This window comes from Megalops cyprinoides, chromosome 5 (genome assembly GCF_013368585.1).
Source record: "Megalops cyprinoides isolate fMegCyp1 chromosome 5, fMegCyp1.pri, whole genome shotgun sequence".
Taxonomy (NCBI): domain Eukaryota; kingdom Metazoa; phylum Chordata; class Actinopteri; order Elopiformes; family Megalopidae; genus Megalops; species Megalops cyprinoides.
In genome coordinates, this window is record NC_050587.1 from 12,130,659 (window position 1) to 12,147,642 (window position 16,984).

A 16,984-nucleotide genomic window follows, 5' to 3' on the forward strand; every position below is an offset into this window, starting at 1 on the left:
AGGTTAAGGTCTAGCCTTAACTTTCATTTTCAAGAAAGCATCAGACAGAATGCATATGCTCATTTTTAAACGGCCTAGCGTCTCTTGTCAATTATGTATGTGAAGCTTCAATTTGCACGCGGATTTGTGACTCCAGATTGTGTGACCGGAAGTTACCACTTCATGATCATGTGTCCCTCTAGCGTTATTTAAACCAGAGATTTAGCAAAAAAAAAAGCCACAAGTGTCAAGATGATCCTGGTGTGGAGCGTTATCGTCCTCTGCTTAACGCTCTGTTCGTGCGACCATGTCAGGAACGTGTCACAAAAATGCATGCAGGACACAAACACCTTTCTTTCGGAAATACACAAAGATGAACCAAGCAAATACGCAGTACTAAGTAAGTACAGCATCAATTCATTTTTTTTTGCTCACTTCATGTTTACTCTTTGTTGTGAACTTACTGAGTGTAACACTGAATAAGACAGTTGGCTCTATTATAAAGTGTTGCTGAATCTGTATAATGTTTCTGTAATTCTGTCCTGTTGCATTGATTATTGAATGGTTTTACAACTGGGATTCCCTCTGTGTCATTTCAAGTGTCTCAGAAATTGCTTGTAGGTAATTTTGTAATGCATTTTTTTTTATTCGTCAAATATTGTTTTATTTCTGATCTTTTTTATTTACACTGAAAAACACACAAACTGTTAGATTCTTTCTGCATAGTTGCTTTGCTCACTCTGAGGTCATTAAATCCAATGCTTTACAGAGGCATACCAAATGTACCTGGCTAAGGGCAAGTCTGCAGCTGTGAAGTTTATATGGTTACGACCAAGGTTTCTGTTGCTTTGGGGGCAACTTAGTAGGGATTCTCACCGCCAGAGAGATCAATGTGATTGTGGAAAGTTTCTGGTTTAGCAAGTCAGCTGGAAGCCATGTACATGAGAAAATGATTCACACAAGGTATACTTGATCTGTGTCACTTGGGATCATGTGTATTACATATTTTTGTAAATACTCTGTATTTATAAAAATGTGTTTGTGCTCAGTCCAAGTGAAAATATGTTGCCCGTCAACAAAATACAAAAATGTTTACATTTTATTATGTATTTATAAATGTATTACTCAGCAAATACCAACTAGTCATGTTCCAAATCACTCATGTCAGTATCCAGTGAGATACAATCTGGCTATAATTTCTAACCTCCACATACAACATTAATGTGCTGTAAAGTTCAGAACACATACTAAATGCATCAGATGCTTCAGTTTAATAGCAATTGAACTCAACTCAGTATATACAGTGTATCAAAGATCTAAAAATAGCAGACCTACAACTGTGAATAAAGCATTGATGGTTCTGTTGAAAGTAATTTTCTTTTTAGAATTGCTTTCCTTTGAATTTTAAGGTCATTTAGAGGTCATTGTCTACATTCTGGTAAGGAACAGCGCACTGTACTTCATGCTTTTGAAGTGCATCATGCTCTTGCTACAATAGCACTTTACCTTCTAAGTCAGTGTACAATATTAACTGACAGTATCATAACACTGAAATATTCAATATTCTCTGTGCAGTGTATGATGCCTTTGGCAAACTTGGCAGTGATATTGAAGGAGGAAATGTGAACCGGCCTGGATCGCTTGAAGAATGCCAGTTAGTCAATGGACCTGGTTTCAGCGGGCAATATTGCCATGTCTTTTTAAAGCAGGTAAGGAAATTTCTCAGGTTCGGACTGGCAGAATAATTCTTTGTGTTGATTTAAACCATTCACATCCTAGTGGGTTCTGTTCTTTAATATTCGAAATCATTGTGAAACAGGATGAGACCCAGTACTTCGTTGGCATATGTGTCCCTGATTCATGTGACAAAGAAGAAGTTCAGACGCTAGTTGTTTATGGTAGGTGCCCCTGCTATTGTCATTATTGTAAAAATGTATAAAATGTGTGGTTATTTCAGTTGTAATTTTCATTTTGTGGGAAATAATTTTGAACAGAGTTTATGTCTGTAACTCTACTTTATTTAACAGGCCTCTTTACAAAAGATTTTTTCATAGATTTTAATGGTTTACATTCATTACTGACCAGTTTAAATCATCCCTAATCTGTATTTGTATGTTTAATGTAAAGCTGCTTCTACCTTTTGTGTTGATTTTACTTTAATATGCTTTCTAGGCCTCCGACTCAGTTCGATTCTTGACTGAATGTTGTTTTACATAATTATCCTCGTGTTTCTTAACAACTGTGACCTCTCACATGCCAAGTATTTTCATGTTTCATTTTTCTGTTTCCAGAGACATTCCAGCAAGAGGGGCAGTCTCTGATCCCCCCTATCCCGCCCCCGATTCGGACCGAGTCCACGCAAGGCATCTACACGACAGAGTGCTTCACCAAGATCGCTCCAGACTTTGCCATCATCATTAGCTTGTGAGTGTAGCCGGGGGTGGGAATGGGGGGGGGGGTTTGCACAAACCCGGGCAGTGGCAAAACAAGCGCGACGCGACATGGTGCCTTTGAGATGCATTCTCCGCATGCTGGATTACACAGAGGAATCTTGTCTGTTAGCATTGCATTTTCCACACCTCCCACAGGTTTGTGTGCAGCCTGCTGATCGCCGTGCCTCTCGCAGCAACCGCGGGCATTGCCGTCATCAGATGGAAGAGGCGGAGGGAGGTCGGCCCGGGGGTCGACTCACCACTGAGCGCGACCCCGAACCACTACGGGACCATCCTGTCCAATGGCACCCCCAAGGCCAGCACGAATGGCTGTGCAGCTCGGGAGGCAACGCAGATGGAGTTCGGCAACACCAGGGAAGACAAAAGCAAAAAAAGTACACATGAGTTCTGCCAGTTTCAACACTCCTAGTACTGTGTGCGTTTAGTCTCAATAACTCTGTTAATCTGGGTGACTCACTCCTTCTCTGCCTTCAGGTACACCAAGAATATCATTATTCAGTATAATTAAATAGACACTCTCTGTTGTGCTTAAGCATCAAACAGAGACCTTACTGTGGAAGAAGCAAGAGATGTTCAGACTTCACATGGAGAACATGACTTCCAGCAATGTACAGACAGTGCTAATGATTCAGTGAGGTCATTGGGACTGCAGGGTGGTGCTTGAGCTCCAGTATACACTGTGTTTTCCCAGTATTGAAAGAATGACTTGCAAATCCCAATATTCCAATATTCATGGCAAATTATGATTTTTGACTTGACCCTTATGTTTGTAGATTATTCTGTGCAATGGTATACACATACAGTATATGACACATAAATAGTCATTGCCTATATGGGTATAACATTTGCTCTGACATTGCTCCAATGGCTCATTTTGATGTATTTAGCTTTGTCTGATGGGCCCACGACCATCCCCAACAGGTCGTCTGTACACCTTCATGGAGACCATGTCACTACAGAGCAACGCAGTGGGGGTGTGGAACATGGCGGGCGGGGGAGAGAGCTACTCCTCTCTGAACGGGATCCGAATCCTGAGCCTGCTCTGGATCATATGCGGCCACAATGTTCAGTTCAGCGCCTCCAACAACTTTGGTGAGAAAACGCAGAACTGTGACAGTCACTACTGGGCTTCTGTACAGTCTGATTCCCTTCACAGAGCACCTTGGAACATCTATACTTGTACCAGTTCCATATATTTATATTATTTGTCAAAAGTATGTATATAGAGAAAAGCAGAGGTACCAGCACCGCCAAATTCATCAGTAATGATTTTTATTCATTAATAATAGGTGACTGTAATAACCACTCTGTTGAATGTGTCAGGTCTTCCTCGAGGAAACAGCGACATGTCAAATCAATGATGCTTATGGTGTTATATATTCTGTTATTCAAAAAAACAAAGTACCACAATTTTGATTCATTACATTCTGTAATCAACAGTCATTTCCAAATTGTCTCAGTGGATACAAAATTGGTCCCAGTGTAGAGTATAGAGCACTGGGACCTCTGCTCTTGAATTTTATTGAAGCTTTCACATTTTAAAAAAGTAATGTAGTGGATTACTGAAGATATTTCAAGATGTGTTCTATCAGCAGAACAAGATAACACAGGTGGAACTGACTATAAGGAAAATTTCACACACAGACAGTAAGAAGTATTTTTTCTCTCTGAGAAAAAAACCTCAAGACTACAGGCAAAATGGGCCTCATGACTTGTTCTCACTGTAAAACCTTCTTATAGTAATGCTCTATATTGTTGTTTTTCTATACACAGATAATGATAAGAGGTGGAGAGAGGCAGTGGACAATAACCCTCTCTATTTATGTAGCTTCAGTGGGCCAGTCTACCTAGCTGTTGACTCCTTTCTCATCTTGGGGTAAGAACTACATCGTGCGTCAGTATAGCTACGGGTTTAAAGACATTGTGCTGTGATATTTTTACTTCTAGTATGAAATTAATGAAATAAGATGGTCCAACTGCCCAGTAACACCATATAACTTCATTTGAAATATAATCTGTCATTCATCCTATGTAAGAAACAAGTTTGAGGGGGAGGTCCTGTTAACTCATTACTATGCATGATGTGTGTGTTAATGGACACCTATTTGATGATAGATTTACAGGATGAAATTACTGCAGTATTAATTAACAAAGAATAAGAAAAAAATATATATGATTGTGGAAGGACTGAATATTGTTGCACATTGCTGGTGTGACTTGGGCATAAGCCAGGACCTTCAAACCCCATGACAGCCAATCTAATCAAAGCATTCAGCCCACTATGCCAAATGACCAACACTTTGAAGATGTTGGAGACTTCCACAACATAAACAAAGTTGCAGTCCAGGCAAAAGTGCAATGTTAGTTTCTGCTGGAATGGAAGTCAATATTAAAGGCTCTGGAGACCCTGTCCAGACATTTTCATCCGGCTTCCTGACATTTCCATCTTAACAGCATTCAGACAAAAATACGAGAAGGAAAAAAGCATGCATCACAACAAAGGTTGTGTTGTTCCAAAGCTATCTCCTCTGCACATTCTTTCCTTTCAACAACTGAGAGCCACTGCTACCCATTTCTAACAGACTGAAGGAACAGGTTTTTTGCTGTCGAGTTAAAAGTTAAAAGTGACCCTGATGGCAAAGTCTTGTCATCAATGGATCTCAGTCTTCATACCCAACTTTTGTTGGTACTGTGACAATGTGACCATGTATAGTGAACTATAAGCAAGAAACTCCAGGATTGGCATCACCTTTGTCAGCCACATATCACTGAATCTCTGAACAGCATGGTTGAGAATCATTTGCACCTGAAATGTGGCAATATGGCTAACCTTCTTTGCAGTGAGGTTTGTTGAACCAAGGATGACACCACTCCAACCATCTCCTAATCCATGATGTTGCAAAAAACACTTGAATGTCTCATGCTTTGTTTTTGATCATATTGATGCATGCTTAAAAAATGTCAGATGTTGTGTGTTGGCTCTCATGACATGAAATCAGTCCTGACTTCGATGAAGGCCCTGTTTTTCCTTTCTTTCACAGAGGACTCTTGAGTGCAAAGTCGTTCATGGCCTCCGTTCAGAGTGCAGGTGACACGCTAAGTGCACGGCTCATAGTCAGCTACCTGTTCAAGAGGTTAAAAAGGTAGCTAACTTATTCACAAACACAATTCATTCATTTTTTAGATTGTATGTTCAGTCTGTATGCTTCTCACACAGTGAAAGACTTGCTTCTTCACATCTCCGTCATGATAACATTTGTTTTTCCACACATTGCACATTTGCTGCAAGTCAAAGCAATTTCAAACCAGGACTAATGCTCCAGATAATTTAATTACACTATGCTTGCTTTTTTGGGATTAGATATAAATCACAGTGAAATTAGCATTTTGGTCTTGTCACACAGTGGCAGGTTTACTTTCTGTTTATTACTAGCTATTAAAAATATACTAATTACATCCACATAGTTAATACATATTTCTTCACTTTTATCTGTGCAAAGCCAAGCTGGCCATTTTATACTTACATATTCAAGCTTTAGAATTTGTAACTGTAGTCATTAAAACTGATTTTGAATGTTTTCACTCAAGTCACACAAAGCCTGTTGCATTGAGTGCACTCACCGCATGTATGAATTTATTCCCTATTTGTGAACAGTTTAGAAAAACGCAACATAAGCCCACAGTTTAAGCCCACTGAAACTAATCTGACTAAGCAAATTTTGGCTGAATTTGCTTCACTTGGCTTCAGTGATCTGTGTATGTACCTCCAACACCTCATACACTCCGTGGGAGTAACGCTGTTGGTCTGTTGCGTGTTCGCCAGGGTCCAGCCGCTCCACATCTTCATTGTGTGCCTGACCATTGGCGGCTTCTCCATTGTTCCGAGGGGCTCCTTCTGGTTCATGGCAGCGGATGAGATTGCCAACTGCAGGAAGTACTGGTGGTCAAACGTGCTGCTCATCAACAACCTGCTCACCGTCACTGACATTGTAGGTCCTGATGATGAACACGATTGTGAGAACTGCAATCTGGCTTCTAATATATATTATCATCCTACGGTCCAATGCATGCAGCACAAAGATTGACAGAAGTAGACGGACAGATATAATGTTTTCAACAATATCTTGAAAGGCTGAACTTGTAGGGTGGGTGTACTCATTTCCTAACACGAGTTTGAAATTTCTCACTTTTCTTCATTTTGAAGTGCGTTCCCTGGTCGTGGTATCTCTCTGTGGACTTTCAGTTTTACGCCACAACTCCCCTGATCATCTACTTTTACAGACTGTGAGTCATCCCTGGTGGTCAAAACCACAGAGCTCTGTTAAACTCAGCACGTGCTGAATTCCAGGGCATAGAGTGAGGTTCATCTCTTGTTCTTGCAGGAACAAATTCGCCCTGTTTGCCGTGGCTGCCATCCTCCTGGTGATCCCCATCGTAGCCAGTGGCTTGATCACAGCCTGGCTGCAGATCCCAGTTCACCAGCCAACAACGATGTGAGACTGAAACCGACATTCAAGTGTTCTGCACATACTTTTGCACAAAATGGCTTTCAGTGACCTCCTAATAGAAATCAAAGTAACTTCATTCTACTGTATACTGCAATGAATGATTAATATTTGGTGTTTTTCAGGGAATCTGAGGCCTTTTACGAGTATTACTACAACAAACCTTGGACCAGGTATGGACCGTATTTGATTGGGGTCCTTGCCGGAATATACATGAAGACCAAGAAAGGTCACATTGTAAAACACCAGGTAATGTGACTCTGAGATGCTTTCACACCAACTATACACTTTAATCCCAAGACTTATTAAACCATCTTCTCTGCATGCCAAAACCCTTTTGATGTTTCACTGTTAAAAAAAAACTTTGTTCAACCATTACAAGAGAAAAGAAATGTATTTTACTGGACATTTTACTTTACTTCAAACAGTTCAAAAGAAATGCTTGTACAGATCACTTGCCACATGCCATGCTGGTAACCACAGCGTGGAACAGCAGCATAAATCATAAATCCTAGCCTTGAAGAGACTCTATAATTTGATATGGTTTGGGGTGTATGGATAAATATAAATCACCGCTTGTTTTCCAGAATTACAGTGAAAACTACCGTTTGAGTGTTATCTCATGGCCCTATCGATTTCACTGTATCACGTTCTTGCTTTATTTAAGGCTGGGGGAAGAATCAGCTGTTGAGGTATCACACAGAAAGAACTATTGATCTTCAGCCAGAGTGGGAATGATTCAGTGACATCAGGGCTGTTCGTCTGAAATGAAACTGCAGCATTAGCTGCATATATAGACAGATATTCTATATATCCATATATATATATACATACATATATACAATGCCTATATGATCATATATATATATATATATATATATATATATATATATATATATAATCATATAGGCATTGTTTCCCTCTAAGACCAAGATCTAGCATCTTCCGTATCTGTTGGATTTTGTGACAATTGAATACTAAAATACAGTGATGAAACGCACACATATGTAACAGCTGGGAGTAAACTGTTTTGACTCTTGGACTGCAGTGGCAGGCTGCCTTGGGCTGGATCTCCTCGATGATAGTCATGGCGCTGGTGGTGTGGCTGGCGTATGTCCTGCGGGCCATCCCGGATGAGCTCTCAGCGCCCCACGCTGTCTACCAGGGGCTGCACCGCACCCTGTGGGCGCTGGCCGTGTCCTGGATCATCCTGGCCTGTGAGGAGGGGTATGGAGGTGAGGGCAGCCAAGAATTTAGGAATTACAGTTGCAGACAAGCTTCAGACATGACTCTGATATCTTGTGTTCAACTGCACATTTTGTTCCATGCAAAGCCTTGAGTAACTGCACAGAGACATGAGCAGACCTCAGAAAGATGCAGCCACATTTTTTTCTAATGCTGTTATGAAAGATGGGCTGGTAAAGCTAGAGCAAATCACGTGCTGTTCTTTCATTGTATGTAATGGTAAAGTCTCATGCTAATGTGGAATGCTTACACTGACTGACTGACTGTTGTAAGCCTCATTTGCATTTTTCATAGATCATTATGTTCAGTGGAACCATGCTTTTTTCTCTTCATACAGGATTCATCAATAAGCTTCTGTCAATGAAGTTTTGGATTCCATTGTCAAACATCAGTTTTGCCTGCTATATGATTCACCCCCTTCTTATTGTCCTATACAATGGAGAACAGGAGACACCTACACACTATACCAGCTACAACTATGTGAGTATTATGAAGTGTACATACGAAGGGAATATATGAAGTGTAACATTATTAAGTGTGAAATTAAAAGCAAATTCTGCTCCATCCCATAACAAGCAATTCACTGACACATATATTATATTTTCAATTGAATAAATGTTCCACACAGTTTCTCTTTCACATTTCCCAGATACAAAGAGTATTATTTGTTTGCTAGTGAGGAATGTATGTGATTCTTTGCGACATATTTTGTGTGAATGAACTGGGTATAAAAAACTCAAACACTTACTGTTTTTCTCCAAACAATTTCTCATTTACTTTACTGCATATTGACCAACATTGTAACAATAGGACAGTCCAATGTTTTGTTCCAATTTGTTTTTTTTTCTAGCCTTTGGTGACAGAGGTTGTGGCAGCTTTGGGTGAAATTGCACTGGGCACATGAACATCATTTTTAATTCGGCCTTTAGGAATCTGGAAGCCACTTGTTTTCACCAACACAGCCACAGTGTTTCGTCCATCAGTTACCTGGGTAGTGAGAAATTGATCACCCCCAGTTTAGGTGGAGATGTGCACAGGTTGCTTCTCAGCAGAGAGACGAAGTTGGATACACTTGTCTTCTCGGTTTTGATATCTGGACATTAAGAGTCATACCTGACAAACAAGCATGTGTGTTACTGTGCCTTTCTTGTTTGAATGCAACATCAATGTCTTTTTTTTTCCTATGTAGTTTTACCTGTTCCTGGGGCACACGGTCATGTCAGTGATTATTGGATATGTCCTGACTGTGCTGATCGAAAAGCCATACATGTTCCTGAAGAGATGTCGTGGATAAGTGTGGACTTTGGAGACTCAGCAAGGACTGGCCCTTGGAATGACTTGGAAAGAGGAAACTGTCATTTGCCTTCGTAAATCTACATTGATCTCCATTTTCATACGCAGTCTTTCATAAATATCTTCTGTGTAATGTACAATTTTAATTCACAGAACTGATCTTCAGATGTAAATTGTCAGTTGTACCGCATGATTGTAAAGAATAGTATGTCAGCTCTGCATCCCTGGTTTCCTGTGTAAAGTATCGGAATGAAGGTTTGCAGAGCAAGAGCACTGTATATTGAGGGAAACAATATGAGAAATGGCCGTGTTTGTGAGTGTTTATTGCACTTTGACCTTTCTGAATCACTGCACATACATTTGGCATTGCACGCTCATATCTCAGATCCCACGTCTGGGTAGTACCATAGTCCCATCACCCTAACGCCCAGCCCGGTGTAAATAAAAATAAAAAAACATTAAAATTCCACAAAATGAATAAACAGAGGGATTGAGTGAGAGGGTGCATCTGTTTCAGATGCGGTACCTGCCTGATGTTTTCTCAATCGGACTGGAGAGCACAAGTCACCTCAGAGGTAGAAAGCCCAAAGCACTGGAGAGGCAAAAGGATAGCTGGTGAGCTGGTGAAGATTTCTTAGCAGGAAATGAAAGATGACTCCGCACTCACCTGTCACAACTGAGGTCAGGCCACAGCAGCTGCTTGGCAGTACATCAGGGGGTCACATATTCCAGGCCCAAGACCCTGAATACGAGCGCCGGTCAGCGCATCTACCTCACTCAAACCTGTTTTTTAATCTCCTAAAAAGATTTTCTCCCCTTGGTAATTGCTAAACAGCTGGAAAAAGCATACTGTGGAGGTTAAATGTGTTTCTGAGTGCTGGCAGGCTGTAATTAGTCTCTGAGTGGACACTTACCATTAACACTTACAAGTGGCTCATGACAAATGTCGAAAGTAAGTCTTAATCAGACACCTTTGTTTTAGCCTGGAGAGAGCCCAATAATAGAAAGAATGCACACTTCACTGCCCCTAAATTATTCAAGTGTAGTTATTTTATATAATGCCTATTTGAGTCACCTGTGGTTTGGCCGTGTAATTTTGTGAAAGTATGGCATTTACTTAATTTCATTCTCAGAATTTTAATATTTTTAAAAGATATTTGAGTTCAAAGAATCCAAATAAAATATCACACCTGCCATTCTGAATAATGCAGTGATGGGCGCTATGCACCATGAAAAAAACAGAAAAATGATTTTGATCAATTTCCAAAGTACTTTAATGGTCTTTTCACAGAGAAAAACGGGAAAGGAGGAAATGAATATCACAGTGGTAGTTACTAGAAATTAATGTTAATTTCCTCATTAATAAACAATTTTCTTCAACATAGGGGATGGGGTCAGGGTAGTTTTGGGGAGCATTGTTAAAAAGTAAAGTTCCTTTCACATTAGCAGATACATTATGGAAGGACATGGCATTTGATAAACAGTGGCCTCCTGTGGATTTTTAGAAGAATAACAAATTTATGATCACCCTGAGAGAGATCCATAAGAGCTAAATGTTCCCAATGACAGAAACATGCAATCATAGCACTACAGACATTATGGCAACAAGGTGGCCGCATGATCTATAGGAATTCTCAAACATGCCTGTTTTTAAACATGTTTCTGGCATTGTTTTTGTAGCCAAAGGACAATATGATTAACAATACAAAGGGCAAAAAGAGAGGAACACAACCACTTCTGTCATTTCTTAGTTGTAGGATTTGGTGTTGGGATTTGAAATTTTACCTTAAGCAGGTAAGTTTTTTTAATGAAAAACAACATAGCTAACACCATTGTAATGCAATCAGTGTATTATAATCAGGAATAAGGATGCTCTTCAGAACATATCTGAAAGTGCAGTGAACGGTTTCTACAGATCTTGGCAGTTCTGTATGGTCAGATATCCATTATCCATCTGTGGAATATCTGATTAGCAGATTATCCATACCACTGGTTGGTTGAAAAAATGTAAGCATGCACAGTTTACTTTAATTGAACATGCGTTTCATCCTTGTCACATGTTGACAATAAGAGGGGAGGGGTTGGGGAATGCCTAATGCTCACCAGGCATTGAAATGGACATGCCGTCCGAGAGCATTATTATGCAACCTCTTAAATGGTAAAGTAAAATGAAGCCAGTTAGTATAGCAAGTTGTTTCATGAATGTTCATCACACCTGTTTGTTACAAGCTGGGGCAAAGTGATGACACATGACATTGCAGTTATCTTTCTTACTTTGTATGTATCTTCCTTGGTATGTCTTTATCTGAAGTGAATTATGTTTTGTCCGCAGTTTATTGACTCTCCACTTTGTCTTTTTTGACAGTATCTGATGGTAAATGTCATTGGTCACTTTAGAAAGGTAAATAAAAAGTTTAATTCTTGAAGATGCTTTTTTGTCCATTTCACAGACCCCTCAATTAGCCCAGATAATCATGATACATTTTGTTGCGTGACACATGAAATGCAATCCCAAAACTGTATTTTGCCTAACCTAATTACAAACATGGCCATCCTAGAATGTATTCACAATATAAAATATTATATTTGGCTTGACATCTTCACATATCTTCCACTACATACTGTGACAGATGTATGGATGTAACTTGAGTATAAGGTGGACACCGTTTACTAGAATAACAGATCTTATTCTTATAAGCAGTTGATTAGTAAAAGTGGAATGACAAATGATAGTAAACTGATTAAAATGGATAAAATGAAGGTTTGTGTTATCTAGACCCTTTTTCTCCTATTTAATTTATAAATATCCTTAGTTAAATTCTTCAGACATTGAACAAAACATATTTGAATGCAGAGTCTTTACTTCAACATGTAAGCAAGTTCAAGCAGGTATTAGAAGGGTGATTTATTTTAACAATCTGTACTGTTTCCTACAGGGAATAAAAACAGAAAACCAAAAATAGTCGGGGAACATGAATTTCCTGACAACAGGAAAGGGCAGTCAAGAGACATTTCCGGAAAACACTGGCAAAGAAAAGAAATAATGGAATAGGAACACGTGAAGGCTTGTGAATGAAAATACCCATTAGTTTACCACACATATGGACAGACTGTAAGGCTGAAGGGACGGCCTTCAAAATGATTCTTTTCATCAGTATGCTAGCAGCATTTTGTTCAAGTTGGCAGTTATATGTGACAAATACAGGCACAAAGAATTTCAGAATCTTTTTGGGGAAAGAAACAGCCTAATTTAGCAAAGTTGTTGAGGTGGAACAAAATTCCACCCTGTTTTTTTACACGACCTCTAGGTCAGTTTTAACCCCAAGATCCTTTGTAAATCAGTCTAGAATGAGTCAGTAAATGTTGAGATGGAACGGAAATGTTTCTGCAATGTGTCAAAGGATGGTCCAAGGACCTTCATCTCTGTTTCACCTGTATTTGGGGTCAATCAAGGTCTTTAAGATTTGATTTGAGCCCACAGATAACTGTAGAGATTACTGAAACCAGGGAACCTATAGGTTTCTGTCCAGCTATTAAGTTTAAATCCATGTTTAACAAAGACAACTGTATACTGTATTTAAAGTTATTTAAAATCTGGATGGTTTACTACACACTGTATAGTTAGTGCTGTAGCTCTAGTGACTCTGGTGGATGTATGCACAGTTCATTCTGTCAAACCACTGCATGGACATTTCTGTCAGAGATTGTGGCTCACACTGCATGTTACTGGGTTTCAGAAATAAGACGCTTCTAAGAAGGATTAAGGACAGTCAGGTATATCTCAGCTATCATGACTGAGTGGGAGCGGAGGGGGGCCAAGTAGCGCCAGGGTGAAAATATTCAGACCATCCCACGCCGGGGCGTCTCGCCCTCCCAAAGGGCGAAGCTTACGTTTGCGAAGCCGCCATCCTCCAGGACCACGCAGCGAGGCACTGGGATCAGGTGCGGAGATGCCTTCCAAGGCACTGACAGGGTTTTATATTTAACCGCATTCGGAAATCCGACACCAGCGTCCGTGCGTCTTTGCACGGGATCCAAGACTCCAAGTCCACCCTGGCGAATGATCCATTAACAGAGCCTAGTGACCCCAAAAACTGGGTTGCTAAATTCCGGTGATTTTCATTCAGTCTTAACACAGCCGCAACATAAAAATAAGGTCAGGAAACTGAATCCACAAATGGGACAATGACAGGAAAAAAACCCTGCCAGATCAGAGTGTAACCATGGTGTGAATAGCTGTATGTTATTCATTTAATTAACTGTTCCTGGAAGACACCTCTGATGTTTGACTTCAAGGAAGGAAATGAACGTCACACCATCTGGTATCAGGACATCAAATACATCAAACTAGTTAATGGCCAGTTTTTAACTGCTCTGGACAGAATGATCTTTACTATATTATATTAACTGCTCTCTGTTGTTGCAGTATCTTCTTCAGCTAAAATATACCACTGACTTTGAAGTCCCCTCAAAGAAGACATTTCCACATATTGTTCTTCATATTAACAAACATGAAAGTTTCTCCATACAATTTCCTGCATAGTCAACATATGCCATAGATGACAAAAAGCTATATTTTTGAAAAGCAGAACACGTGTAACTTTGCTGTGCCTGGAGTTTCTCTCTGAACAATAATCAGTGGTTAACTTTACAATAACTATTGTACAGTACATTATATCTACTGGAAATTATATGAAGATTTCTGCAGGAAAATAACTGCATATATGTATGCACTTACATGTATAAGAATATGCTTACCAATGTATTACAGCTGCAACTCAAAGTGAACCCAGAGGAAAATGTTTACTTGTATGGCCCCTAGGGGCTGATTTTCAAAGCTTGGCTCATCTGACCAAACACGTTCTTGCGATTTATCTTCTTGTAAAACCGCTCTGGGTGCCCTTTAATGAGCTACTCCTGAGTATTTACATCTGTACAGCTGGCTCTGTCTCCATGGGGCTTCTCAGTGAGTGTAAACTGAAGTTCATGCCTGTCCTTGAACAGGTGTCATAAATGTTGCATAACTGTTTTTCGAGGAGGCCAGCAGTTGACATTTCGGAGGCTGGCAGAGGAGCTGTGACCTCCGCTCCTCCCTAGCTGACTCCCTAACTAAATTATGTGGTGTCTGCCCCTTTTGGACACAGGCAGGCATTCTCCATAAATCTCCTGAATGCTCACACAAGTCACTTACAAAAGCAGTTGTCAGACACGAGCCACCTAAAATGAACTTTTATTACTGCCTTTAATTTAGTTAAAAGCAGCCACCTTTTACACGTCTTGGGGCGAGTATGATGTCGAAAACAGCAATGTGTCATAAACTCGCCCATCTGTTTCCGTATCTTCCGATGACCAAGCCAAATACATCAGCTACATTGCTGCAATGAAGCAGTTTGTCAGAAAACCACCAATCACTGTAGCAGCTCACATTGCCAAAGATATTCCATCTCACTCTGTCCACAATTTTCAAATGAAACCAGAGCAAAAGCAAGGTCTCATCTGAGAGGTGTGAATTGTATATGAGCTAAACAGATCATAAAAGTGGTGCAGAGAGCTGCTGGGCTAAACTTGTTAAGTGAAGAGGGAGACGGTAATCACTGTCCCTACGCTTGACCTTGAGGTGTGGCAGTGATACGGAGAAGGCACGGACCGTGATGCAGAATACCGAAGAGCAGAGGATTTGGGTGGAGGGAAGGCGGAGACACTTTGCTCCTAGCAACGGCTGCCTAAAGATTCCATGGCCTGAAACCAGACTCTGATCTATTAACGGCAGTCAAAACTTGGGGTTTGAGAATGTAACCTTGATAGTCGGAAAAGCACGTTCTCCGAGAGCCCGTATCAGGGCACTTGGGAACTCGTTGTCCTTCTTCCATGCCCGGAGTGGAACAGGGTGTGCGTGAAGGTGTTGTTTTGTTCTCATCGTGGCTGTCCTTACGATTCGGGATGAGTTCTGCATGGCATGAGATTAAAGAGGCCGACTATCCCTTCTAAAACGGGATCAAGGAATTAGCTCTTCACATACTATGGTGTTTCTCTGAACTTTTGAGTGTTGCTATTGTTACATAAACATCTAGTTTTAAGATACATTTCCAAATATTTATTGTGAGTTGGATTCAAATTAAAACTTGATTATTTTGAGTCATGGTGTAGTTTTTCCATGAGGATATCAACCCTAGAGAGAATGTTCAATAAAATCAATGAAAATGCTAAATTGGTTTGTCTTTTATTGGCCACAAGGGGTCAATATGGCACCTGACATGAAAAATCAATGCTGAGGTGGGCACTCTCCCCTTTTTGGACAGGCCAAAAATCTTTTTTTCTCTTAAGAAGTGTTTTAAGAAAGGTTGATGATACCCCAACATCAACCCTCTTAATTTAAAAACCTGAGACACTGACTAATGACAAAATGTAATTATGTTAAGATATTGATTTCTATTATTTTTCCCCCTTTTCTTTTGTTATTGTGATTTGCATGTTGTTCAGCAGATCAAAATTGTCAGGGTGACTTTCAATACTTAAAAAAAAATTTTAAAAATAACATATTACGCATGTTAAACCAAGATAGGTAATACTGAAGAGTAACATCTAGCTAACTGGACTTTTTCCCATTAACTGTGTAATGCTAATCATAGATAAATGGACATTGTATATGATGAAAAAGAAAGACTTACTTTAGACCAATCTAGAATCATCTCTACACTGGATAACTAATTAACATCTTGCTTCTTGTTCAAGATATTGACATAAGGGAAACTATAATTAACATGGCATTATCTGGCTGTTTGATGAAAAGTTTGTACGGACTATAAAAAAGCATAATATTAAACGCATTCCTTAGTTAAATGCATACATAAACAGAGTGAACTGTCACTGCTAGATCATGCTTCCAAGTGTGAATTGCAATAGGTCTTATTACCAGGAGCTGTCCCCAAAATATACCAATACAAACTTAAATGTGACTATGAGTGTAAAGGTACAGTATTTTAAACAATAAATATTGAATTCAAAGTAGCAGATCTCTGCCATGCAGCTGTCAGACACTGTTTGGAAGGAGAAACTAACTTCTGCTACGTGACAATTAATCTATTTAAATTCCAACTCATGGCTCTTCAGAACAATGTGATATTAGAGCGATTAACAAACTAAATGAGAGGTTATGGTAAGTTCCATTTTGCTGCAGATTCCAGATAGTAAAGTCAACATGAAATATATGGGTCAGCACTGTGCTCTGGAGTCATTGCATTTCAAAAAATCCAGTGAGCACCAAAAATAGAGACACAGAGCAACCGCTTACATTTCGCAACAAACTAGAGTTACTGTCTGAAGATTCAACTACTCAAACATATACATGAATGTGCTTCATACTTAAACATGAACAACTAAATCAAAAAAGTTACTGATTTAGTACCAGTAAGGCTAAAACAATAAGTATTGTATCTAATCCACTAATGTGCATTTAAATGATTAAAGAAGTTTAAAGGAGTTCATTTAAAACACTTTGGTCAGTACAGC

The 16,984-nt window shown here is 39.7% G+C and overlaps 1 protein-coding gene across 1 annotated transcript; it reads left to right on the plus strand.

The window, feature by feature from the left end:
- Window positions 1-297: 297 nt before the first annotated feature.
- oacyl (O-acyltransferase like) lies at window positions 298-9,476 on the plus strand. The gene is made up of 15 exons (XM_036528188.1): window positions 298-379; window positions 1,555-1,688; window positions 1,799-1,877; window positions 2,271-2,403; window positions 2,568-2,806; window positions 3,354-3,524; window positions 4,206-4,308; window positions 5,474-5,575; window positions 6,256-6,421; window positions 6,637-6,716; window positions 6,815-6,925; window positions 7,063-7,186; window positions 7,986-8,172; window positions 8,520-8,662; window positions 9,372-9,476. Exons 1-15 carry the CDS (start codon window positions 313-315, stop codon window positions 9,474-9,476), a joined length of 1,944 nt encoding a protein of 647 aa, XP_036384081.1. The 5' UTR covers window positions 298-312.
- Window positions 9,477-16,984: the final 7,508 nt, after the last annotated feature.